At 40.7% G+C, this 26898-nt stretch overlaps 1 protein-coding gene across 1 annotated transcript in view; it reads right to left on the bottom strand.

The window, feature by feature from the left end:
- LOC126470228 (oxysterol-binding protein-related protein 1-like) overlaps positions 1-26898 on the bottom strand; it is a 404325-nt gene that overhangs the window by 368798 nt on the left and 8629 nt on the right. The window contains exon 3 of the mRNA XM_050097923.1: positions 7258-7438. Within this exon, the coding sequence (XP_049953880.1) occupies positions 7258-7393 (136 nt within the window). The 5' untranslated portion in view covers positions 7394-7438. The remainder of the gene's footprint in view (positions 1-7257; positions 7439-26898) is intronic.

Raw genomic sequence — 26898 nt, 5'->3', positions numbered from 1 at the left:
TTCGAGTATTTTAGAGGCTACTGACCATAGTAGTGTGCTATCAAGTATTACAAGCTACACCACAAGGTTCATTACTACAATCATCGCACAAAATAATTTAAGCCACAAAGGTACTGAAGAAGATCACCTTAAAGAAATATTAATCAGGTTCAATAACTGAAAACATAAGTAACTGGATACATAAAAAATCTATGCACAAAGAGGCAGCAAGAGAACACAGATATTAAAGATATTACAGTTTGTGCTTTTGGTGCCAGTGGCTCCTGCTTCTGGCAGCAGTGCTGAAGGGGCAGGAAGAGGGGTGAAGGAAAAGGACTGGTGAGGTTTAGGAAAGGGGGTAGCATTTGCAAAGTAACCCAGAACCCCAGGTCAGGTGAGACTTACTGAACGTCAGTCTTTCCTTCTCATCCCGTCTGGTAAGTCTCCCCTGCCCTGGGTTCTGGGCGACTTTTCCAAACTCTACTCTTTTTCCTAATTCTCACAATTCCTTTTCCTTCGCTCCTCTTCCTTCCCCTCAACCCTTCGGACAGAAAAAGGCCCATTGGCTCAAAAAGCTAGCAAACTGTAAAACCCTTTATGTGTGTGTTCTCCTGCTCCTGCTGCTGCTGCTGCTGCTAGATAAGTAGATTTTTTTATCTATCCAGTTATTTATATTTCAAAAATTGATTATTTTTGTTGATAGATTTGCTAATTGAGCTCAATAATACAATCTTTCATTACATAAATCACACAGAAACAATCTGTAGAATGTTGAATGTGATCCTCAGTTAAATACATTGATTCCAAATTCTTTTAAATACTATAATGCTCGATATGGTCAAGAATGTGGAAAATCAATCTTAAATGTCAATATAGCCTTTGCTTGTCTTGGTTGCAAGTTTACAAAATGAAGCAATCACTTTTGACCATGTTAAAAATCATCTTCAGATCTAAAATGGACAGAAAAAATATTTCGAAAATATTTCACCAACTGCAAATTCCTTGGTACCTGCTGTATTACATTCAGATCTACTACTCAACAGTGGAATATGTATATTTGCGCTAGACTGGGACTCAAACATATATTTCACATTCACAGTGAGCAGTCACCTTAGCCACTTCAGCTATTCAAGCTTGGTCCCCAGACCAACACAAACTATGCATGGCACACGGTCTACATAATTATACTGTAACCCACTAAATGCAGTCCACTAGATTTTGGGTCGGTCTGGACAGCATGCACAGACATCCGAACTGGTTAAAGCTGCCATCCAAGATTAGCAGGAAATTCGGGTATGAGATCCAGTGTGGCACAAATTTTTATAGGTCACTATTAGGTAATAGATCTATACATAATACAGCTGATGTTAAGTAACTCACAGTGAGTGAAGTCATTTTGCAGTATTTCATACAGCTGTGGAGCATCAACAATGTCTGTTCGTTCAGACATGTGCGTAAGTATTACAGGCCTTGGTGAGCACACAACATCATCATCATTTGTCCCAATTATTCACTGTCTCATTCTACCTGTCGCAGGAATACAAATAATGGTTCAAGCATGGGTAATGAATTAAGTGGACTATGATATAATGACATAGATAGTGTGACACATGGACATATAGGTTGGTCTGCTGAGGGTGCGCAGATAGCCGAAGTGATTAAGGTGACTGCTCACAATAAGCAGGAAATTCAAGATTTGAGTCCCAGTCTGGCACAAATTTTCACATGTCACTGTTGGATAGTAGATCTGGACCTAATATAGATGGTCTCAATGCATTCTAAGTCAGAAATTAAAGCTGAAGTATTTCATACAGCTATGGATTGTCAACAGTGTCTATCCTTTCAGACAGACATGTAAGAAAGAATATTGTTCATAAAAAGTTCTATTTACTTACAATATGTACAATACAGAAAGAAAAGAAAGGGACAAAGCAGACACCATAAAATATTATTAAAGAGTGTATCAAGTTATATGTAAGTACTAAAAACATGCACGCATTTCCTAGAAGGCACCACTGAAGCACAGTTACGTAATAAAATTTGTTACACTGATACAGAATTAAACAATATACAAATTAATGTCAGCAAGCCAACTCATGGTAGTAAAAGAACCCTGATGGATGCAATGAACTTATCAGTGGCACAATGTTTCCTCTCTGCCCTTCTGTATTTTGCTTTTTATTTGATAATTTATTTTGTAATTTATTGTTATGAATGAACTTTTTGATGGTACAACTTTCCTTTTTTTGTACCTAGCATTTTATTTATTAAATTACTTCATAATTTACAAAAGAGCAACTTCCATTATCAATTAGCAGCCTGCTCATTAGAATTATTGTTTTATCTTCTCATACACTCTACCCACACTTTGTTATTCTCTGCTGTTGAGCTCTTTTACTACCATAAATTAACCTGCCAAAATTATTTTGTATATTGTTTAACTTTGTTTTAATACAATAAATTTTATTATGTAATGGCACAATGGAAAGTCCAGGATGGAATAACAATACAAAAGGACAGATCACTATTAACACATTGAGGCATTGAGTTGCTGACAGGGACAATGAAAAGAGGCTAAACATTTTCAGACAAAACAGTCCTCCTCCAGAAATACACTCCTGGAAATTGAAATAAGAACACCGTGAATTCATTGTCCCAGGAAGGGGAAACTTTATTGACACATTCCTGGGGTCAGATACATCACATGATCACACTGACAGAACCACAGGCACATAGACACAGGCAACAGAGCATGCACAATGTCGGCACTAGTACAGTGTATATCCACCTTTCGCAGCAATGCAGGCTGCTATTCTCCCATGGAGACGATCGTAGAGATGCTGGATGCAGTCCTGTGGAACGGCTTGCCATGCCATTTCCACCTGGCGCCTCAGTTGGACCAGCGTTCGTGCTGGACGTGCAGACCGCGTGAGACGACGCTTCATCCAGTCCCAAACATGCTCAATGGGGGACAGATTCGGAGATCTTGCTGGCCAGGGTAGCTGACTTACACCTTCTAGAGCATGTTGGGTGGCACGGGATACATGCGGACGTGCATTGTCCTGTTGGAACAGCAAGTTCCCTTGCCGGTCTAGGAATGGTAGAACGATGGGTTCGATGACGGTTTGGATGTACCGTGCACTATTCAGTGTCCCCTCGACGATCACCAGTGGTGTACGGCCAGTGTAGGAGATCGCTCCCCACACCATGATGCCGGGTGTTGGCCCTGTGTGCCTCGGTCGTATGCAGTCCTGATTGTGGCGCTCACCTGCACGGCACCAAACACGCATACGACCATCATTGGCACCAAGGCAGAAGCGACTCTCATCGCTGAAGACGACACGTCTCCATTCGTCCCTCCATTCATGCCTGTCGCGACACCACTGGAGGCGGGCTGCACGATGTTGGGGCGTGAGCGGAAGACGGCCTAACGGTGTGCGGGACCGTAGCCCAGCTTCATGGAGACGGTTGCGAATGGTCCTCGCCGATACCCCAGGAGCAACAGTGTCCCTAATTTGCTGGGAAGTGGCGGTGCGGTCCCCTACGGCACTGCGTAGGATCCTACGGTCTTGGCGTGCATCCGTGCGTCGCTGCGGTCCGGTCCCAGGTCGACGGGCACGTGCACCTTCCGCCGACCACTGGCGACAACATCGATGTACTGTGGAGACCTCACGCCCCACGTGTTGAGCAATTCGGCGGTATGTCCACCCGGCCTCCCGCATGCCCACTATACGCCCTCGCTCAAAGTCCGTCAACTGCACATACGGTTCACGTCCACGCTGTCGCGGCATGCTACCAGTGTTAAAGACTGCGATGGAGCTCCGTATGCCACGGCAAACTGGCTGACACTGACGGCGGCGGTGCACAAATGCTGCGCAGCTAGCGCCATTCGACGGCCAACACCGCGGTTCCTGGTGTGTCCGCTGTGCCGTGCGTGTGATCATTGCTTGTACAGCCCTCTCGCAGTGTCCGGAGCAAGTATAGTGGGTCTGACACACCGGTGTCAATGTGTTCTTTTTTCCATTTCCAGGAGTGTACAACACACGCATGAACACATTCATGCAAGCACAACTTACACACACATGGTTACTGTCTCCATCCTCTGGGGCCCATCGCGAACTTGCCTGCACCTAATGTGTGCAGCAGTCTGGGGTGGGTTGTGTGGTAAGGAGGCGGCACAAGACAAGCAGTGCGAGGGGTAGCATCCCTCCACAACCTCAACACTTTCTCCCTCGTTTGCTTTACCAGGTCCTACCCAACTCAACAAGCCACCTTCCTCAATATTGATTTCCACCTCAAGGGCGGCTCCATCTGTTCCTCCATACACACCCATTCCATACCAAGAAATCCTTTCCTTACAGCCTAGACACGCATGCTCTTCGCATCTGTAGTGGCAAGCAGCCCCTCTCTATGTATGCAAAGAGTTTCACTGAGGCCTCCACAGACCAAATTATGCTCCCAACCTTGTCCAGAAACAGATCTTCCATGCCTTGTCTCTAGTTGCGTACTACCTTGTGATTCCGTATAACCCAGGACTGAAGCAACTGAATCATATTCTCTGCCCGAGTTTCAATTATGTCTTCTTGTGCCCAGAAATGAGGAAAATTATACCCATTATACTCCCCCCCCCCTCCCCCATCCCACATTTGTATTCCACCATTCATCGAACCTACACAATATCCTTGTTCATTCCTACTCCACCCCTGCTCCAAACCCCTTGCTGATCATGAAGCCAAACACTGTGTGTTTCACAGATGATGCCATGTACATCCTTCCTACCAACACCAGCTTTCCTGAATTGTTGCAGGAACTCTTCTAATGTTCTCCGGACGACAACAAGAGACAGTGTGGTGCTGGCGTGCAAGACTCACACGTCTCTCAATTCAGTTAACTTGCCCGATATGTGTAGCAGATCCTCTTCTTGGGTTAATCCGCTATGTGAATCTCCCAACAGCTTCTTCTCCAAAGATATGTTGCTGGTTAAAGGAATTTACTAACTACTTTTCTATTCTTGAAATTATTTTTTGTACTCGTAGAAAACTTTTCAATTCAATCACAATATATTTTCAACGTTCATAAACAATAACTTCGGCAAGCTAACTCATTCTCCGAACATTAGAATCATTTACACTTCTTCAAAATAGCTTACATGTGTCTCGCATCGATCATAACCGAGATATGAAAAAATTTAAAGGTCTCTATTCTCATTTGCGTCCAACAAATGAGTGTCCTTAGGAAACTACTTTCAACTGTCCACTAGTCTTTTTATAATCATCACAGACATTAAAGAACACAGAATACTACATTAACTTTTCTTGTTCTTCTTTGCTCATACACGAAACTTTGTGGACTGTACAGTAAGTACTTGTCTGGAGCCGTTCAGCCCCCGTGCCCATGTTTTTTCTCGTGGCTGTTCTTTTTTGACCTGCACATACAAATAAACTATGCACAGTCAGCTGATTCGTTTCTCCTACTCATATCTAAAATATCATGTGTTCAAAACATTCGAAGGCCGAGTGATTCTAGAATTTCCTCCGAAATTCTCGAAGCACTACACTCTCCCTGCAGTATATCCTACGTTCCCATAACACCCTTGGCTTCAACCTTTGCTAGTCCCTTTTCTCCCACTCTGTAATGGTGTTTCATGGTACGGTCTTTGTTACTTTCTTTTCGTTTTTCATTGAACATTTTGTAAGTACAAAGAACTTTTTATGAACAAAATTTCTTCCTGTCTATTTTAGATCTGAAGATGATTGCTAGCACAATCAAAACTGGTCATATCATTTTAGGAGCAATCTAGACTAATAAACGTTATATCTTTAGAGTACGAAACCTGTTCAAAAAAATCCGAAACATTCATAATTTCGCACCAATAGTGTGTTGGAGTGAAATGCAGTTGGCATCCCTGCACATGCCTGTGTTTAATGTGTAACTGCTGGAAGTTTCATTGTTGTATGTCTGTTAGTTATTGTTCAGTGCTGTATTGAGTAGAATATTGTGACACACAGTTTGAGAATTTCAAGATGGCAGAGGCGGAGGAGAAACGCATCAGCATTAAATTTTGCATAAAAATCATGAAAATCTTTACAGAGACACATCAAATGATGCAGAAAGCCTACAGTGATGAGCACTTAAGCCACTCTCAGTGCTACAAATGGTTCACACGGTTAAAAATGGCTGGACGGGAGTTGAAGACGACCCTCATTCAGGATGCCTTTCAACATCTGTCAACAATGCTCATGTCACGAACTTCAACAAAAGTCTGCATGCCAATCAAAGACTGACTGCAGAAGAGATTGCAGAAGACTGTAACATTTCGTTTGGATCATGTCATGAAGTCCTGACACAGTGTCTTGGAATGCATAATGTTGGCACCAAGTTCGTCCCACGGCTCATGTGTCAAGACCAGAAAGACCTTCACCTCACAATCTATGAAGAGCTTTGGAATGCGCAAATGAGAACAAGGTGTTCCTTAAGAGAATCATAACTGCTGATAATACATGGGTCTATGGTTATGATGTTGAGACTAAGGTTCAGTCTTCACAATGAGTCAAGAAAAGTTCTCCAAGACCAAAACAAGCTCATCAGGTCAGGTCAAATGTCAAAGTCATGCTGATAGTTTTCTTTGATTTTGAACAACTAGATCATAATGAATTCATGCCACAGGAACAAATTGTTAATCAATGGTACTATCGAGACCTGTTACGATGCTCCAAGGAAATGTGAAAAGAAAACACCCTGAAATGTGGCAAGACACCTCATGGCTCTTGCACATGATAACGCACCCCCACCACTTCATTGCCTCATCCTCCGTTCTCTCCAGACCTGGCCCCTGCAGACTTTTTATTATTTCCAAAGTTGAAAATCCCCTTGAAAGGACAAAGATACGCAACAATGGATGAGATAAAAGAAAATTCATAGACGGTGCTTCATGTGACCCAGCAAGAGGCATACCAAGACTGCTTCCAGAAGTGGAAACGGCATTGGGAGTGGTGTATCAATTGTAAAGGAGAGTATTTCAAAGGACACCATGCACAATAAGTAAAGGGTAAGCGTAGAAATATTTTGTGGACAAAATTACGAACGGCCTCGTATGCTATCACTGGCTTGCCAGGCCTATCACAGACCTTGGCATGGTCAGTGCCTGCACGTTTCCTCATGTTGCTAAAGTTTATGGTTAAACCTGCCAATACTCGGGAGGCTGGCCGCAGTTTTGGCCTACATCCCTGGATCAAGTTTATAATTACATTTGACAAATAACTGCTAAGTACTATTTACCCTTGCAGCTTATGTCCAATCTAATCTTTCCATCTTTGCGCGCTACAAGAAGCTCCTGTACCATTACAGAATCACCATGCCTGGAACTATACAACAGTATCTCTTGCAGCTCCATTTCTGGCCCTTCATTGGACATTTTAAGGGTCTATCAGTCATATCATCATATGGAAGCATCTAAGACCTGAAACAAAAAATACCTATGGTGAAAATAACAATCAAAATTAAAATATAGGAGTACTTCTCATAAGAAATTTCAAGGAAAATAGCAATTAAAAAGTCTTAATTGTAAGATGAATCAATGAGCAAAAAACAAAAGTTTTATGCAGAGGTATAGTTTTATGTAATATTGCCCTAAAAACATTTTCTCAGAGAAAGAGTGTGTGAGTGGCTCAGGGCTCACAGAGACACATATCAGGTATCCGACTTTCAGAACAATTAAGTAGTTTATTATGTCCTCTCAGGTGTGCACCAGTTTCTCACATCATCTTTGTACAATATTTCAACACATTTAATAACCACATTCAAAGTTTCCTTGACATACCAAATTGCTTCTCTCTTTAACTGTGCTGATTACACCTCCACTTTGCCTTCCTATAGTCCTACAGTTCATGTTTTGCAAACCATCCTTTTCCAAGTGGATCTAGGAAAAGATTATTGTTTCATTGGTGTTACGGCACACAAGAATTAGTGACTTTCCAAAAATAACCACAACTGTTCAACTGTTGAGGAGATAATGGTAAAATGGGAATAAATCACTAAGAAAAACAAATATACTTTGAATCAGAAACACAGGTATTTAAAACTGGTTTGGAAAAGCACTACACTCTGTGTCCCAAGAGTTTAGGGAAAAAACTATGTTGGTTCTTCCTGACAGAGGAGGAAGTCACGGCTTAAAGAGGAATCTCCAACACAGAAGTGATTTCAAATGGTGTCCTTTTCCTCAGTTACAAGAAACAGGTATGCCCTATCAAGCAGTTGACCTGACCAACAGAAGCTTTTTTATCTTTCATCTCACTCCAAACCAACCTGTTTTCCATGGCTGTCCTTTTCAACCACAACATGGAGGAAAGCAAGCACGAAGTGATTCAATTTTCACTATAGTCATTCTTAACAGCTGCCTCTAACATCTCGTATCTGTGAATTCCAAAATACTCCAATACCCAGCAAAATCATCTCTCATCACCATTTTGAAGAGACAACACTAGGCAGACTCCTAACTGCCCAGCACAAGATTCTCTGCTGGGTATGCTCATTGAACAGTTAGAAGAGCACAAAGTGGGCTGAAACAGATGAGCAATTTCAACAAATGTTCACATCTAATCAATTCTAGACTGATTGTGATTGTGTATAACTACTGATCGAAGACAATGAACTACCTTGGTAAATCTATTCTTAGGCCTTTTTCTAGGAATATAATGGAGTAACCAGTAAAGTATCCTTGATTAGAGCCATCATCCTATAATAATCAAGGTTACAGTGCATATTTAAAATACAGTGGATTTTACACCAGTAGTTACAATACTCATCTCATTGTGTATGGGTAACTTAAAAATTGTTTGGGTTTGCAAAAAAAAAAAAAAAACTTTGGCGGCTACTAGTTCCACCACTATAGGAGAACATTCATTTCTTTAGCTTCCACCACTAGCTGTTTCATTTAGTTTTCTAAAGGTGCTATTGCTCATGACCACAGTGTTCGTGAGCATACAATGACGAAAAATTCCATAGAAGCTGCAGCTGACTTGGCCATAAAAACTTGTAGTATGGTGAGGATTCATCAACCAATTGCTACAAGTAGTTCACTAACTTCCAACTAGCTGATATGATTGCATGGCATTCAATATTTCCAACTGAGAAAACTGAACAGAACCATAACAGCTAAACTCATAATCAAATTATGTAAGAATATACTGGTATTCACAGTAAAACTGTAGTGTGTTGTCAATTCCCTAGTTTCTTTTACAATGGTATTTGCAAAACATACTCGAACTTCAATGCTCTCACAATAAGGTTCCTTAGGAATTACCGCAAAGTGAGCTCAAAAATAAATATCAAGCCCAGAAACACTATAAAATTGTTGAAACTGATGGCAGGGAGCTCTTAAGGTGCAGCTGAACTAAACTAAAACCTCATCAAACACAAATGAAATTAACAAAGACATTATCTTTGAGGAAAACATGAACATTGTTATGCAGTCTTTTCCTCCAGTCTCTGAAGTACCAAGTGCAAAGTGACTAGCTCTAGAAGATGAACAACAGATTTTAAAACCACCACAAAATACTGGACACTTAAATGGTCTCCTTTCTACATTGGTTATGCTTTCTGTATATAGCTGGAAAGAAAGCAATGGTACATGTGATACTTTGCGGGATACCATTTCTTTGTGTTAATTTTGTCTGAGAACATCTTCCCAAAACAATTATGGAGGTATGCTCTCCAATGTAGGACTCATACTTCCTGGATCTATACTGGGAGTTACTCATGAATTTCCATAGTCAGTCAAATCAAACACGGCGCCTCGTTCACCATTTTTAATATACATTTTAATTTTGCAGATACTATTTGCTGACTAATTAAAAACAAATATTGTCTGCAGATGACAGTAACACTATAAGCACAGCTGAAACATCATACAAGCCACAGACAAAATCTAACTCAGCAGCTGCTGATGTTCACAGGTGAACAGATTCTAATAAAATTATGCTTGATATCCTAGCTGAACCTTGTAATTATATCTTTCACAGCCTCAAATATATTAGAAAATACGTTAAAGCATACACCAGAAACAGTTCTATTAATATTCATAAAATAAAATTAGGGAAAACACTCACTTTCCAAGTAAACCAGAAGTAGTCTTGAACAGCCTTTCCCATTAGGAAATAAAACTATATAACCATCTGCCACAATACATTAAACACATGAAATTATTTGCAACAGTTAGAAACAATCTTCAGCAATCTTTAACTGACAACTGCTTTCATTCAGTGAATGAGTAACAGTCTGGTGAATGAGTAAGATATGTTGATTGAATTAAAAACCCACGAACTTCACATGGATGTCATTTTTATTTCATGAATTAGGCGTTGTTTGTGTTGTAAAAGCAAAGAAATTTAATTTAAAATCATGTCTCTGGTAAGGAGTCCTAAATAATGTAATTATATTTGCTCACTTATATCCATGCGCAGATGGAATCATATATATTGGTGAAACCAATAACTGTTTGCATATAGCCTAACTATTTATGCAATATAAACTTGGAACAGATCGAAATTTATTAACTTTTGTTAATATTTTAATCTTGTACTTCTAACTTGTTATTGTAAGTAGACATCATCCATGCAAAGTAAAATGTCAAAAGTCAAATAGGGACATTAAAGATTTTTTAAGGGTCTTCCTTGTGAACCTAGTGAGATCAACACTTTAGTTACTTGGTTTTAGGAGAGGAATAAAGATGTTTCTCCCCCCCCCCCCCCCCCCCCCCAAAAAAAAAAAAAAAAAATTATTAAGATAATGTACCGGGCGCCAACTCTGTTTCAAAGACTAGAGACTGTAATATATTATTTCATACCTGCAATTGAAGCAGTTCTCTACAGTCTGTCTTTGCCAAAAGCATGTAGGTCTTTGGTGCGGTCTGATACCACACAAGAATAGGCCTGACTATACCCAAGTAAAACATGACAATTTTGGTGGCTTCAGCTCAGTAACTGATGGAATTCAGTCTTTATCAGCGTCCTTTAATAATCTGTGTGCAGTCTTTGTCCTTCAACAGTGAGCTATAATAGGGCCTGTGCCAAGGGTCTGCACTTGTTCCATCAGCAGAGTGACATTTGCATTCCAACAGGAAAAAGCTTTTTCATAGTTGGGCATAAAACCTGGTGATAGAGAACGCATCCACCATTTCCAAAAATCTTTCTTCGACTCAACTACTCACCTAATTACACTATCTACGCTTCGTCTATATGAGCTCCTGCAGCACCAAATGTACCTTTTCACTTGCCTTAACCACAAATATGTTCCTCCCCCTCTCCCCCCCCCCCCTCAAAAAAAGTAGCGTTGTTAAGTAGGAAGCTAAGGAGATGGGCCTTCAAAAAACTTAAAGACTAGAAATTGTTGAAAGTTTCAAAGGAAGCATTAGGCAACAACTGAATGAAATACAATAAAAAATGAGTGGATGGCTCTGAGGCATGAAATAATGAAGGTAGCAATGGAACAAATAAGTACAAACAAAATACCCACCCAGCATCCCTGTATAATGCACAAGATAGTGAATTTAATTGATGACAGGAAAAGGCATAAAAGCGCAGCAATGAAGTATGCAAAAGGGGACACAGATATCTAAAAAATGAGTGACCGAAACTGCAATATTGCTAAGCAGGAATGGCTTGAGGACAAATGCAAGGCTGCAGAAGCGTGCATGATGTGGGGAAAGGTAGACACTTCATGTCAGTTTAACAAGAGATTTCCTTATATGAAATAGTTCAATTTTGTTTTTTCGTTTTACTAATTGTAAAATTACTAATTTTCTTTTAAACATTCATCTATTGAGTTGACAGTGTTGTCATACAAAAAGTATTTTTAATTGTTTTTAAATTATGGTTGGCTGTCTGTCAGACTCCTGATGCTATTTGTTATGTGGACAAAGGCTTTTCTTGCAGCATAATTCACCCTTTTCTGTGCCAAAGTTGTATTTAACCAAGAATAGTGAAGATTAGCCTCTTTCCTAGCTATGCACATCACTACTGCTATTGAATTGAGATGAGTTGTTAATAACAAATTTCATAAGTGAATACATAGTGATGCTACTGTTAATATCCCTGCAAGATGATGATGGCTGAGCTCCAACTATTACTGATTACACACTTTTGTCCAATGAATACTTTTTTTCCTTAATGAAAAGTTACCCCAGAATATGATGCCATATGACAGCAGTGAATGCAGCACTCAAAGCCAAACTCAAAGCCTTTAACACATCATCAATGTGTTTCTTTCAGTTCAGTCTCTAATCAATGTGCACACCCAAAAAAATTTGAATATTCTGCCTTAGCTACAGATTCTGTTCAGAGTCTATATTTATCAATGGTGTTACACCATTTACTGTACAGAACTGTACATATTGTGCCTTATATATGCTACCTACTAGTATATAAGATAGGCAAAACACCCTCAAACTTCAAGAAGAATGTAGTAGTTTACATTAAAAAAGACAGGCGCTAATAGTGTGAAAATTAGATTTAACCATCAGTTTCGCAAGCCATGGTTGCAAAATATTGACATGAATTATTTACAGAACAATGGAAAACCTAGTTGAAGCAATCCTCAGGGAAGATCAGTTTGGGTTCTGGAGAAATGTAGGTTCATGTGATGTAACACTGACTCTATGACTTATCTTAGAAGATAGGTTTAAGAAATGTAAACCTAGATTTAGAGCATTTTTATATTTAAAAAAAACTTTTGGCATGTAGACTGGAACACATTATTTGAAATCCTGAAGGCAGCAAGGATAAGATATAGAGAGCATTAAGTTATCTACAACCTATACAGCAACCAGACTGCAGTTCTAACAGTTGAAAAATGTGAAAGGAAAGCAGTAGCTAGGAAGATATGAGACAGGGTTGTAGCCTATATCCAATGTTATCCAGTCTGTACACTGAGCAACTGGGAAAGTAAATTACAGAAAAGTTAGGGTAGAAAAAATAAAAATGTTGTGATTTGCCAAAGACATTGTGATTCTGCCAAAGCTAGTAAAAGGCCTGGAAAAGCAGTTGAATGGAAAGGATAGTTTTTTGAAAGGAGGTTATAAATTGAACACCACTTAACAGGCAACCAAGAGGGAATTACGTTAGAAATCTCTATTTGGGCAGCAAAGAAGCTAATTACGACCCAAGTGGAGAATATATAAACTGCAGACCAACAATAGCAAGAAACACTTTTCTAAAAAAGATAAATTTGTTAACAACGAATACAAATTTAAGTTGTAGGAAGTCTCTTCTGAAAGTGTCTGTCTGGAGTGTGGCAATTGTATGGCTTTGAGGCATGGGTGGTAAACAGTTTAGACAAGAAGGGAACAGAGGCTTTTGAAATGTGGTGCAGTAGAATCTGCCAAATATTAGATCGGTAGATTGAATAACTAACAGGGAGGTACCGAATCTAACTGAGGAGAAAAGGAACTTACGGCACACCGTACTGAAAGAAGGGACTGATTGGTGACGTCCTGAGGCATCAACTGATCATCAGTTTTATATTGCACGGAAGTAGGGATGGGAGGGGGGGGGGGGGGGGGGGATTGTAGAGGGTGACTAAGGATTGAATACCGTAAGCAAGTTCAGATGATGCAGGCTGCAGTAGTAATGGAGCAATGTTTACAAGGCTTTCACAGGATACACCATGTGGAGAGTTGCAACAAACCAGTGTCTGGATGGCAGACCAACACAACATGATAATACACACAATCATTCTGGGCATCCTACATCTGCATATACATAACCACTCTGCAATTCAGATTTAAGTGCCTGGCACAGGGTTCTTTAAACCAACTTCTGACTATTTTCCTAGCTTCTATTATCTAACAGTGCTTGGGAAAAATGAGCACTTAATTCTGCCTCTACAAGCTCTGATTTCTCTTATATTTTTATGATGATCATTTCTCCCTATGTAAACTAGTAACAAAGTATTTCTGCATTCACAGGATAAAGTTGGTGCCTGAAATTTTGTAAAAAGATCTTGCTGCAACAAAAAATGCCTGTTTTTTTTAATGATTTCCTGTAATTCACTGTATTACTTCTATTTCCTTTCTTAAGCACTGGTGTGACCTGTTCAACTTTCCAGTGTTGCAGTATAGACCTTTTGTCGATCAGGCAGCTACATATGATCAATAAGTATGGTGCTAATATAACAGCATACTCTGAAAGGAACCTAATCAGTACACTACGTGGGCCAGAAGACTTGCCTTTATTAAGTGTTTTAAGCTACTTTGCTATACCAAGGATATTTAATTTACATTAATTATTTTTGGCAACTATTCTTGATTCAAATACGGACTATTTACTACATCTTCTTCTGTGAAGGAATTTTGGAAAACTGTGTTTAGTAACTGAGCTTTAGTGACACTTTCACCAATAAAATTATCACTCATATTGTAGTGAAGGTATTCTGTTCCAACAGCAAAAGACATAAATGTTCAGTTGACAATATCTATATAACGCAAAATGTCCCATTAGTATGAAGAAAATTAACAACATGCAGTCAGCTTAGATGTGGGCAGAAGGATGGATGCTGTTTACTACAGGATGTTCAAGCAAGTAACAAAAAATTTGATATAGTTTCTGTTGCTTTATTTTTTGTTTCTGAAAATGGAAAGTTTACTTTATTTGTGATCAAATAATTGATTAATGTGCTTACCACAGTCGTCTAGACACCACTTTGCCAGAATTTTCATGGCACATTTTAATTCTCACCATTTTTTTTTCTTTTGAACAGACAGTAGTATCAAAGGAAGGCAGCATTTCTCTGGTCGATGGTGTTCTCATGATAGATCATGTGCCATAGGCACAACAGACAGTTCTCTGCAGCTTAGCTTCTATTGCGACACCATTTTGATTTAATGAGAAACTGGAGGATTATGTTTAAAAGTCATTCCTGACTGCCTCACTATAAAGGAAACATATGTTTGTGACCACAGACTCTAGCAAAAAATATGTTGAAAGTTAAAACCATTTTGCATCCTTCAGTTATTTAAAGTCTTTAAATAAATATCTGTTTATTTGATTAGTTGCTTGTGCACCATCAGCTGATTCCAGTAGGTGGCTATTATAAAGTGCTGAAAAAATCAAAACACTATTTAAATGCTACAGCCTTTAGAATAACATATAGAGGTAAGCAAAACTCTCCTTCACACCTCGAGCATCACCCACTATATAGCTCAAATCCTCTTCGGACAGTATGAGAACATATTGTGTCCACTGTGAAGACATAAATACAATACATCTGAATACACATATTTTAATGAATAAAAGGTAAGAAGGGAAGAAAGAAGGAAGCAAGGAAGAATAGTGTCTAACATCCTATCAATAATGATGTCGTTATAGATAGAGCACAAACTCAGTATGGGAAAGGAAATTGGCTATGCCCTTTCACAGGAACTATCCCTTCATTTGTCTTAAGGTATTTAAGAAAATCACAGAAAATCTAAATCTAGAAGGCCAGCTGGGGATCTGAACTGTGGTCCTCTCGAGTGTGCTAACACCACACCATCTCAATTGGTTTTTAATGACTAATATATGCATGAACTGAGCACCACAACATCCTTGTACTTGTGCTCATGATATGCACTTATAGTTTGTTAAATTGCGTATAACCAAGAGGATGGTACTTGTCAACTTCTTCACTCTTAACACAGTGGAAGCTCATACTTATGAGCAAGCGAACCCCATCACGAGCATGTTGAAAGTGCATGAGGAATGTGTAGGGCCTCTTAGGGGATAATGATGGGTACTACTGATTCATTTTAAATGTAACCCATTAAACACAATATTCACAAATGATGAGTGAGAAGAACGACTGTTGACAAACCCTAATTTGAGCTCCAATTTTCCAGGTGCATTCATTTCACAAGATGTGTGGGGGAGGAAGTAAAATATTGCCTGATCCTTCTTGGAACATATGCTCAGAATTTCAACCATAAACCTCTCTGTGATACACAACACTTCCTCATGATGCATGCAATTTCTGAGAGCAGGAGTCCATACAGTCCACATACGAGTCCATAGAGCCACTTATAGAGACCACTTGTGTCAGTCCCCTGGCACACTCTGGTGGGCCGCCAATGAAAGAGCATTATTTAAGTGATCACAAATGAGTGCTCTGCCTATTCTTTATGCTGCATTCATGTTGACCAGTCAACTTGTTCAGCGCTATGCACAACCTGTATCTTAATGTTGCTCTACAAAGTACTATGTTCCAAATATCGTGTTTGTTCTTGATATAAGAAACCTGGCAGTGAGTGAGGGTTAGATTTCCTCCATGTGTTAGCGCCAGTGCTAAATCACCCAACAAACATCCCGATGGAAGAAATACTCCAATGTCTCACTGCCCAGCAGCAAGCTCTCGCAGAACAGCAACAGCACTCCAATCAAGTAGTGTCTTCATGTTCACAGCATGTTGCTCTTGCATCAGTGTAATAATTGTCCTTTCCAACATATGATGAATTGGCAGAAGATCAGGACTGCTAAAAGACATGATTACGCCGAAATTTCCAGGTTTTTCATGTGGGTGATGTAAACCCAAGCTGGGTTTTCTTTCTCTCCTGGCTTTCGTCTCACATGTATCAGTTGTTGTGCGAAATTGTGCCTTTGCAAGAACCGCTCAACTTATCATTTGATGAAATTTTGCAAGCTTCTCTCAACCGATTACTGTGACAGAACGCATATCATTGGGACACATGTAGAATTTTACCATTGTCAGAAACATCCCAACCAATCTTACAAAGCCTGGGCTGCATAATAACAAGGTTTGAGCCATCACTGTAAATTAGTCACTAGCACTCATCACGAATCCTATGCTGATCACATGGTGCATAAAATGGTTATTTGGCTGGCCCCAGGTAGGGAAGTTTGCAAAAAAGCACTTCAATGTGAGAATCCAATGGTTACAGATGTGCTCAATATACCACAGTCCTTTGAAGTGTCACAGGCCACAGGATATCAGATTGCTGCATGGGGGACATGTCAGAAGTTGCTCATGCTGCAAGTATGCAGCAAGTATTCAGAAAGATGGGAAAACCTTTGCATCAGTACCACCTTTAACTAAGTGTTGCATGGAGCAGCATTGGTTACAGACAGAGCAGCAACTGGCCACGTCACAGTAGCAGTTGCCTGTCCCCCTTCCATCTTGCCTGTACTGGTTTGTCCAATATGAGTGTTGCATACCCTAAGCACTGGGCAGTTCGGAAAAAAAGGCCACACTGCATCAGTGTGAGACATCTGGTAATTTGCCGAAAATTTTTATAGCAGCATATTTTACCCCTGTGCCAAAGATAGGTTGAGTAAGGATAATGTAGGTCTTTCTTTTTTCTGGTATTATAATCATGAATGTTGCTGTTGTTTTTAAACTGGTCCATGTTGTTGAGAACAAATTTCATTAGTGAGTAAATATACTGTGAGGCTGTTGTAAGAATTCCCAATCTTTTAAAAAGATGCCTACAAGATGTGCAACTATGAACCCCACACATTATTCTAACCACTTTCTTTTGAGCAGTGAATACTTTTTGTCTAAATGTTGAGATACCCCAAAATATTATTCCGTATGACATCAGAGAGTGAAAGTATGCAAAAGTACGTTAGCTTACTAAATTCTATATCCTCAAAACTGGCAATTATTCTGATTGCAAAAGTTGCTGAACCTAGTCGCTTTAGAAGATCCAAAATATGAACTTTCCAATTAAGATTCTCATCTATATGTACAACCAAAAACTTTGTATGCTCTACCCTGTCTACTGACTTCTGTTGATGTGTTTATACTTACTGAAGGAACTGTACTTTTTGCAGCAGAAAATTGGATGTACTGTGTTTTTTCAAAGTTTAGAGCAAGCCCATTTGAAGAAAACCAATTAATGACTTTTCCAAAGACCTTATTTGTATCATTTTTAATTGGAGTTTCTTTTAATGAATTAATAATGATGCCTGTATCATCAGCAAACAGTGTCAGTTCAACTTCCTGTTTCAGATAGGAAGGGAGGTCGTTCATATATATCAAGAACAGAAGGGGGCCCATTATTGAATCCTGTGAAACACCTAATGTAATTTCACCCCAGTTAGATGAAGTGGGAAACTTATTTAAATCACTTGATCCATATAAGGAAACTTTTTGCTTCCTGTTTTGTAGGTATGACTTAAACTACTCGTATGCTATTCCATTTATACCATAGAACTCCTCAGACAGACAAAGGTACAGACGGTGTTTAGAAAGGATAGATTGCATGCAACCGGTGGTGGAGTGTTCATCGCTGTTAGTAGTAGTTTATCCTGTAGTGAAGTAGAAGTGGATAGTTCCTGTGAATTATTATGGGTGGAGGTTACACTAAACAACCGAACTAGGTTAATAATTGGCTCCTTTTACCGACCTCCCGACTCAGCAGCATTAGTGGCAGAACAACTGAGAGAAAATTTGGAATACATTTCACATAAATTTTCTCAGCATGTTACAGTCTTAGGTGGAGATTTCAGTTTACCAGATATAGACTGGGACACTCAGATGTTTAGGACGGGTGGTAGGGACAGAGCATCGAGTGACATTATACTGAGTGCACTATCCGAAAATTACCTCGAGCAATTAAACAGAGAACCGACTCGTGGAGATAACATCTTGGACCTACTGATAACAAACAGACCCGAACTTTTCGACTCTGTATGTACAGAACAGGGAATCAGTGATCATAAGGCCGTTGCAGCATCCCTGAATATGGAAGTTAATAGGAATATAAAAAAAGGGAGGAAGGTTTATCTGTTTAGCAAGAGTAATAGAAGGCAGATTTCAGACTACCTAACAGATCAAAACGAAAATTTCTGTTCCGACACTGACAATGTTGAGTGTTTATGGAAAAAGTTCAAGGCAATCGTAAAATGTGTTTTAGACAGGTACGTGCCGAGTAAAACTGTTAGGGACGGGAAAAACCCACCGTGGTACAACAACAAAGTTAGGAAACTACCGCGAAAGCAAAGAGAGCTCCACTCCAAGTTTAAACGCAGCCAAAACCTCTCAGACAAACAGAAGCTAAACGATGTCAAAGTTAGCATAAGTAGGGCTATGCGTGAAGCGTTCATTGAATTCGAAAGTGAAATTCTATGTACCGACTTGACAGAAAATCCTAGGAAGTTCTGGTCTTACGTTAAATCAGTAAGTGGCTCGAAACAGCATATCCAGACACTACGGGATGAAGATGGCATTGAAACACAGGATGACACGCGTAAAGCTGAAATACTAAACACCTTTTTCCAAAGCTGTTTCACAGAGGAAGACCGCACTGCAGTTCCTTCTCTAAATCCTCGCACAAACGAAAAAATGGCTGACATCGAAATAAGTGTCCAAGGAATAGAAAAGCAACTGGAATCACTCAATAGAGGAAAGTCCACTGGACCTGACGGGATACCAATTCGATTCTACACAGAGTACGCGAAAGAACTTGCCCCCCTTCTAACAGCCGTGTACCGCAAGTCTCTAGAGGAACGGAGGGTTCCAAATGATTGGAAAAGAGCACAGATAGTCCCAGTCTTCAAGAAGGGTCGTCGAGCAGATGCGCAAAACTATAGACCTATATCTCTTACGTCGATCTCTTGTAGAATTTTAGAACATGTTTTTTGCTCGCGTATCATGTCATTTCTGGAAACCCAGAATCTACTATGTAGGAATCAACATGGATTCCGGAAACAGCGATCGTGTGAGACCCAACTCGCCTTATTTGTTCATGAGACCCAGAAAATATTAGATACAGGCTCCCAGGTAGATGCTATTTTTCTTGACTTCCGGAAGGCGTTCGATACAGTTCCGCACTGTCGCCTGATAAACAAAGTAAGAGCCTACGGAATATCAGACCAGCTGTGTGGCTGGATTGAAGAGTTTTTAGCAAACAGAACACAGCATGTTGCTCTCAATGGAGAGACGTCTACAGACGTTAAAGTAACCTCTGGCGTGCCACAGGGGAGTGTTATGGGACCATTGCTTTTCACAATATATATAAGTGACCTAGTAGATAGTGTCGGAAGTTCCATGCGGCTTTTCGCGGATGATGCTGTAGTATACAGAGAAGTTGCAGCATTAGAAAATTGTAGCAAAATGCAGGAAGATCTGCAGCGGATAGGCACTTGGTGCAGGGAGTGGCAACTGACCCTTAACATAGACAAATGTAATGTATTGCGAATACATAGAAAGAAGGATCCTTTATTGTATGATTATATGATAGCGGAACAAACACTGGTAGCAGTTACTTCTGTAAAATATCTGGGAGTATGCGTGCGGAACGATTTGAAGTGGAATGATCATATAAAATTAATTGTTGGTAAGGCGGGTACCAGGTTGAGATTCATTGGGAGAGTGCTTAGAAAATGTAGTCCATCAACAAAGGAGGTGGCTTACAAAACACTCGTTCGACCTATACTTGAGTATTGCTCATCAGTGTGGGATCCGTACCAGATGGGTCTGACGGAGGAGATAGAGAAGATCCAAAGAAGAGCGGCGCGTTTCGTCACAGGGTTATTTGGTAACCGTGATAGCGTTACGGAGATGTTTAATAAACTCAAGTGGCAGACTCTGCAAGAGAGGCGCTCTGCATCGCGGTGTAGCTTGCTTGCCAGGTTTCGAGAGGGTGCGTTTCTGGATGAGGTATCGAATATATTGCTTCCCCCTACTTATACCTCCCGAGGAGATCACGAATGTAAAATTAGAGAGATTAGAGCGCACACGGAGGCTTTCAGACAGTCGTTCTTCCCGTGAACCATACGCGACTGGAACAGGAAAGGGAGGTAATGACAGTGGCACGTAAAGTGCCCTCCGCCACACACCGTTGGGTGGCTTGCGGAGTATCAATGTAGATGTAGAACTGTAATTTCTGTAACATAATGTCATGATTCACACAATCAAATGCCTTGGACAAGTCACAGAAAATTCCTATGGTGACATTTTACTATTTAAAGACTCTATTATGTGGACAGTGAAATTCTATATTGCTGTCTCAGTGGAACAGCATTTTTGAAATCCAAACTGTGATTTACTAAGTATCCCATTACTGTTGAGATGGCTAACCACTCGAGAGTACATTACTTTCTCGAAGATTTTTGAAAATGCTGTAAGCAAGGATACTGGCTGATAATTAATGACATCTGTGGTGTCCTCCTTTTTGTACAGAGGCCTGACAATGACATATTTTAACCTGCCTGGGAAAATACCTTGAGTTAGTGATGCATTACATATGTGACAGTTGTCATTACTCCACATTGTTTTAATATCTTATTAGAGACGTCATCTACTCCAACAGAACATTTATTTTTCAAAGATTTAATAATTTTACTTATTTCACAAAGGTTGTTAGGTGAAACTTGATCTGACTATTTTTCTTTTTTTTTTTTTTTTCTCCATAACAGACTCTTCCATGTACTGCCTGGCTTTTTCTTTTGAACTGTTCTCACCAATTTTTTCTCCTATACTTAAGAAATGGTTGTTAAATACATTATCTATTTGTGTACTGTGGGTTAGGATGGTCTCGTTCTCTTTAATAGTAATACTACCTACCCCAGTGGGTACTTTTCCTGTCTCCCTACTAACAACATTCCATATTGATTTGATTTTATTGATTAGTTGGTTGGTTGGTTTTGGGGAAGGAGACCAGACAGCGTGGTCATCGGTCTCATCGGATTGGGGAAGGATGGGGAAGGAAGTCGGCCGTGCCCTTTCAGAGGAACCATCCCGGCATTTGCCTGGAGCGATTTAGGGAAATCACGGAAAACCCAAATCAGGATGGCCAGACGCGGGATTGAACCGTCGTCCTCCCGAATGCGAGTCCAGTGTCTAACCACTGCGCCATTTGATTTTATTGCCAGAGTTGTTAATTTCTTCTCTAACATACATATTTCTTGATTTCCTTGCAACTTTTCTCAGTATGTTACAATAATTTTTATAGTGTAAAACTACTTCTTGCTGTCTCATACAATTTTCTTTTTCTTTATGAAGACACTTTAATACCTTTAGTAATCCAAGGTTTCTTTGAAAAGTGTGTGGTGTTACATTTAGTAATTTTCTTTGGGAAACAATGCTCAAAAATGGATATAAATTTATCAAGAAATATGTTGCATTTATAATTAGCATTTGGCTCATTATATACATCTTTCCAATTAACATTTCTTAAGCTTTCTCTGAAGTGCTCTACAGATACTGGGTTGAATGACCTCACACTTTTACTTAATGGTTTCCAAACTGTACACCCTGTTAGGTTTTGTAAGTTAATCAGTTGTGCACCATGGTCTGACAATCCATTTACCACAGGGAAAGCATGTGTTTGTTTTACAGCATCTTTCTGTACAAATAAATTATCTATTAGTGTGCTACTGTCTTGAGCTAGTGTGTGTAGTAAATACTCATTTGGGCTTGTTTAAATATCTGCATTTGCCTATTGGCAATGTTTCTGCACTCGCCATTTTTCAACGGTATTTGGAATAGCTGACTGTGCAAGTACTAAACTGTTCAAACTATTTCGACAATATTGTAGAAGCAGGTCATACACCTGAAGAACATATTCCAAATTTACGTGCTTTGTTTCATGTGATATCTGAACCAGGACTAAAGTGTAGACTGGACAAGTGTGATTTTTTTAAACCTAATTGCAGTATCTTGGTCATGTCATAAACAGTCAAGGTGTACATCCTCTTCAGTCACATTTGTTAGCTATACGAGACTTGCCAGTTCCTCACAATGTCAAAGAATTGCAGTCAGCTTTATGGAAAATGAGCTATTATATTCAGTTCATACTGAATGCTGCACAAATCGCAACTCCAGTGCACAGCTTGCGTTGCAAGAATGTCCCCTTTGTTTGGACAGATGAGTGCCAAGTAGATTTTCAAAAACTTAATGATGCATTGCTCAGTGATCAATGCTTAATTCACTTTGATCCTGAAAAACCAGTTGTATTGCAAGCTGACGCTTCCTCTTACGGAATCTATGCAGTGCTTTCGCACAGAACTGGTGATAAAGACAGACCTATCACTTTCACATCAAAAGTGTTACCTAAAGCTCAATGTAACTAGTCAGAAATTGAAAAAGAGGGTTTGGCTATTGTGTATGGTGTCACCAAATTCCACCACTATTTGTATGGCAGAAAATTCTACTTAGTAACTGATCACAAGCCTTCACAGTCCTTGCTTCATCTGATGAAACTGTTTCCTGTACAAACTGACCAAAAATTGCAATGATGGGCTTTGTTATTGTCTCAATACCAGTACGAGACTGTGTACCATCCGAGAGTTTAACATGGTAATACAGACGCGCTTTCACGTCTTCCGATCGGCCCTGATACAGACTTTGACACTTCTGCTGCATCTTTTTGTACGTCGATGCTCAGGATTCTGAATTGCTTCAGTCTTTTCCACTGAACTATAGGAAAATAGCACAGGCCATGGAAGCTGATTCAGATTTGAACATTTTGCTCAATTATATTCACACATCTTGGCCTCACCCATTGAATAGCATAAAGAACTCTGTAGTGCGCCAATACTTTGCATGTCAGCATAGCCTCGCTGTACAGAAAGGTGTGATTCTTGTTCAGAATGACAGTGGACAGTCACGTGTGTTGATCCCTAAAGCTTTGCATAAAGAAGTATTGCAGTTACTTCACCAAGGACACGTGGGGATTGCTTGTACAAAATAGTTAGTGTGCAGACACAGTGTTTGGCAGGGTATGGATGCCAAAATAGAACAGATGACATTACAGTGTCACGCATGTGCGGAAAATCAATCCACTATGTCATAAAAATTCTTTGCTTGGCCTAAGTCGCACTTGCTTTGGCAACGTGTGAACATAGACTTTGCAGGACTTTTTCGAACACCAGTTGGTTGATTGTGATTGACTCATATCGCAAGTTTCCTTTTGCTGTGCCAATTAACTCTGCAACATCACATAGCACAGTTCAGGTGTTGTCATCGGTCTTTTGCCTACAAGGTTTACCTGAAGTACTAGTGTCAGACAACGGACCTCAGTTCACGTCAAATGAATTTGAAACATTCTGGGAACGCAACAGGATACAGCATCTAACTAGTGCACCATTCCATCCATAGTCAAACGGCGAAGTGGAACATTTTGTTAGAACGTTCAAGCAGCAGATGGCCAAACTTCACTCTGCACACCAGGGATCAAGCATTGCAAGTATTTCTTGCCTCATACCGTTGCACCCGCAAGATGGACCGTCGCCAGTGAAATTGCTTCATGGCCACCGCTACTGGACACTGCTCCACCTACTCCACCCTCCTCAGCAACCGACACCAAAGGAAGGCCCCATGTATCGCTTCACACCACATGATATTTTCTTTTACAGGGTTTGTAGTGACAGCAGATGGTGGGTGCGAGGTGAGATAGTCTGTTGCCTTGGCAACTGCATGTATCTTCTTCCAGGTCCATACAGCTTGCAGTGCTGCCATCAAAATCAACTTTCCCTCTGTCATGTACACGACGATCTTCCAGCCTCTCTTCCCCCAGATTCACGAGTCCAGAGGGCAGCACAGTCACATAAGCAGCCTGAGGGTGTCGTCATGACACTGCGGGATGACCGCATGGAGATGGAGCCTCCACCTGCTCCGCCTCTTCTCGTCCTACTTATGGAGCTGGACCCACCCACACCGCAGCAGTCATTGCCTTCTTTGTCTGGTCCATGGCAGCAGGAGGTGGACATGTACCCTTCTGGTCATTTTCCGGGAGACATTTCTGCCAGAGCGCTAGCCGGATGGCGGGGTACGGCTGGTAGCTTGACGTCCCCTGCAGCCACAGCTTCTGGCCCAACATCGCGCCCACACTCCTGCACCCGCCACCTCAGTTGCACTCCCTACGCGATGATGGTCCATCACTTTGGGGGGGGGGGGGGGGGGGGGGGGGGAGGAGGAATGTTCTGGCATAACCACAAGCACTGGAACGAAAACGAAGAATGCAAGACCAGAGAAGGCGGTGAAATGAATTCAGCCAATGGTGCGCTGATTAGAACTGCACCACAACCGGGCAGTGCCCCCAAGCCGAAGTGAATATATTCACCACTCCTGCCCAACATTAGAGGACAGTATTAGTGCTGCCTAGCAGAGAGTGTTACGATATCAGATTGTAGTGATCCATATCCATTGCTTGGTTGAACATTGTGTGTAGCAAGGACTCAGATTTATGTTGCATGTCGCCCATCATTTGTGACACCTTTGTACATTAAAGTTAAGTATTATCAATCTGTTTTATAGAAATAAAACTACTAATGTTATTTGCTTGAACTGTTGTATAGTATTCGGAGAATGCAGCATCCCTTATGCACCCTATACGAGACGAGTGGGCAAGACCCAACATTAGCAACCTCCGATAGTTGCTTTCTGTTTTGCAGTACAGAACTGTAATCTTGCCAAATCTCAATTTTTTTTCTGTCATCAAATGAGTACCTAAATTTTGAGGTTTCTCGCACAGGGATCAAGCCGTTGCATCACCATGTTGATGCAATTGCAGATTTTCCGTGGCCGACCTTCGTTACAAAACTGCAAGCATTTCTAGGTAAAGTTGCATACTACCATATGTTTTTTACCAGATGCATCCACAGTTGCTCAGTCACTGCACATGCTTTTTCATACAAATGTGCCTTTTTTCTGGTCCCCAATTTGTGATGGAGTGTTCACTTTGCTTAAATCTAAGCTGCAATCTGCCCTGTGTCAGCCCACTTTCAGCAGGTCAGCATCTCGTGTTGGCTACAGAGGCCTCTCAGCATTGTCTTGGTGCAGTGTTGTCGCACAAATATACGGACTGGTCTGAATGGCCCATTGCTTACACTTCTTTAAGACTTTAACTCCCACTCAGCAGTGGTATTCTCAGATTGAACAGGAGGCTTTAGAGACTGGGTTCCCCCTTAAGAAATTTCACGTCTTGTTGTGAGGTTCTGAGTTTCATTTACTCACAGATCACAAGCCATTCCTTGTTCTTTTTAACCCTTCGGTTTCCACACCGAACAAGGCAGAGTACCATTTGCAGCAGTGTGCTATCTTCATCTCCCATTATCATTATCAGATCCAATATTGGCCAACAGCATAACACACCAACGCCGATGCCTTATCTCGCCTTCCGATCGCCCAGACACGGCATTTGATCAAAATGAGTTGCTTTGTTTCTATTTAGATGAGAGCATTGCCACCGCCTTGGATCCTGTACTTTGTTGGGTCCTCTCTTCTGTGCAGAATGGTTGGTCGGTAAAAATCCCGAGCCATTCCTCAGATCCCTTGCATAATTTCTTCCCATCAGGCACCGGCTTCCTGTGTTTGTTAGGGTTATTTTGCTAGCTATGGAGGAGGATGCTCCCTGTTTTAAGATTTCCACTTCCTTACACCATAATATACTGGGGCTTCTGTATATTGGTCACTGGGTGACCTCTCGCACCAAAACTTTGGCCCTTCGGCATACGTGTTGGCCAGACATAGACGAAGATTTTATGTGGTTTATCGCCGCATGCACTCACTGTGTTTAGCAACTGGTGGCCCCACCCAAGGGAGTGTCTACACGTCAATTTTGCCGGGCCCTTCCTAAATCAGTATTGGCTCACTGTAGTGGATGCCTGTTCCAAGATTTTTGCAATTGAGGGATTATGTATACAGTGGTTACCAATAATGACCCCCAGTTTGTTAATTGAAGATTTGCATGTTTTTGTCAGGCTAATGGTGTTCGCCATCTCACAGCTACTCCATTTCACACTCAATCTACTGGCAAGGCTGAACACTTGGTTCAAATATTTAAAAATCAAATGTGGAAGTCGTATCTGGCAGGTCTCCTGAAGCTGCATTAAAAAGTTTTTTGAGCCCATACCTTTTCACTCAAGTGGGGGCAAGGGCCCAATGGAGCTGCTACATGGACACCAACTACTGAACCACCTTCACCTGCCG

The sequence above is a fragment of the Schistocerca serialis genome, chromosome 1 (genome assembly GCF_023864345.2).
Source record: "Schistocerca serialis cubense isolate TAMUIC-IGC-003099 chromosome 1, iqSchSeri2.2, whole genome shotgun sequence".
In the NCBI taxonomy this organism is placed as follows: domain Eukaryota; kingdom Metazoa; phylum Arthropoda; class Insecta; order Orthoptera; family Acrididae; genus Schistocerca; species Schistocerca serialis.
Note: the sequence above shows the minus strand (reverse complement) of the source record. Positions and strands in the feature narration are given on the sequence as shown.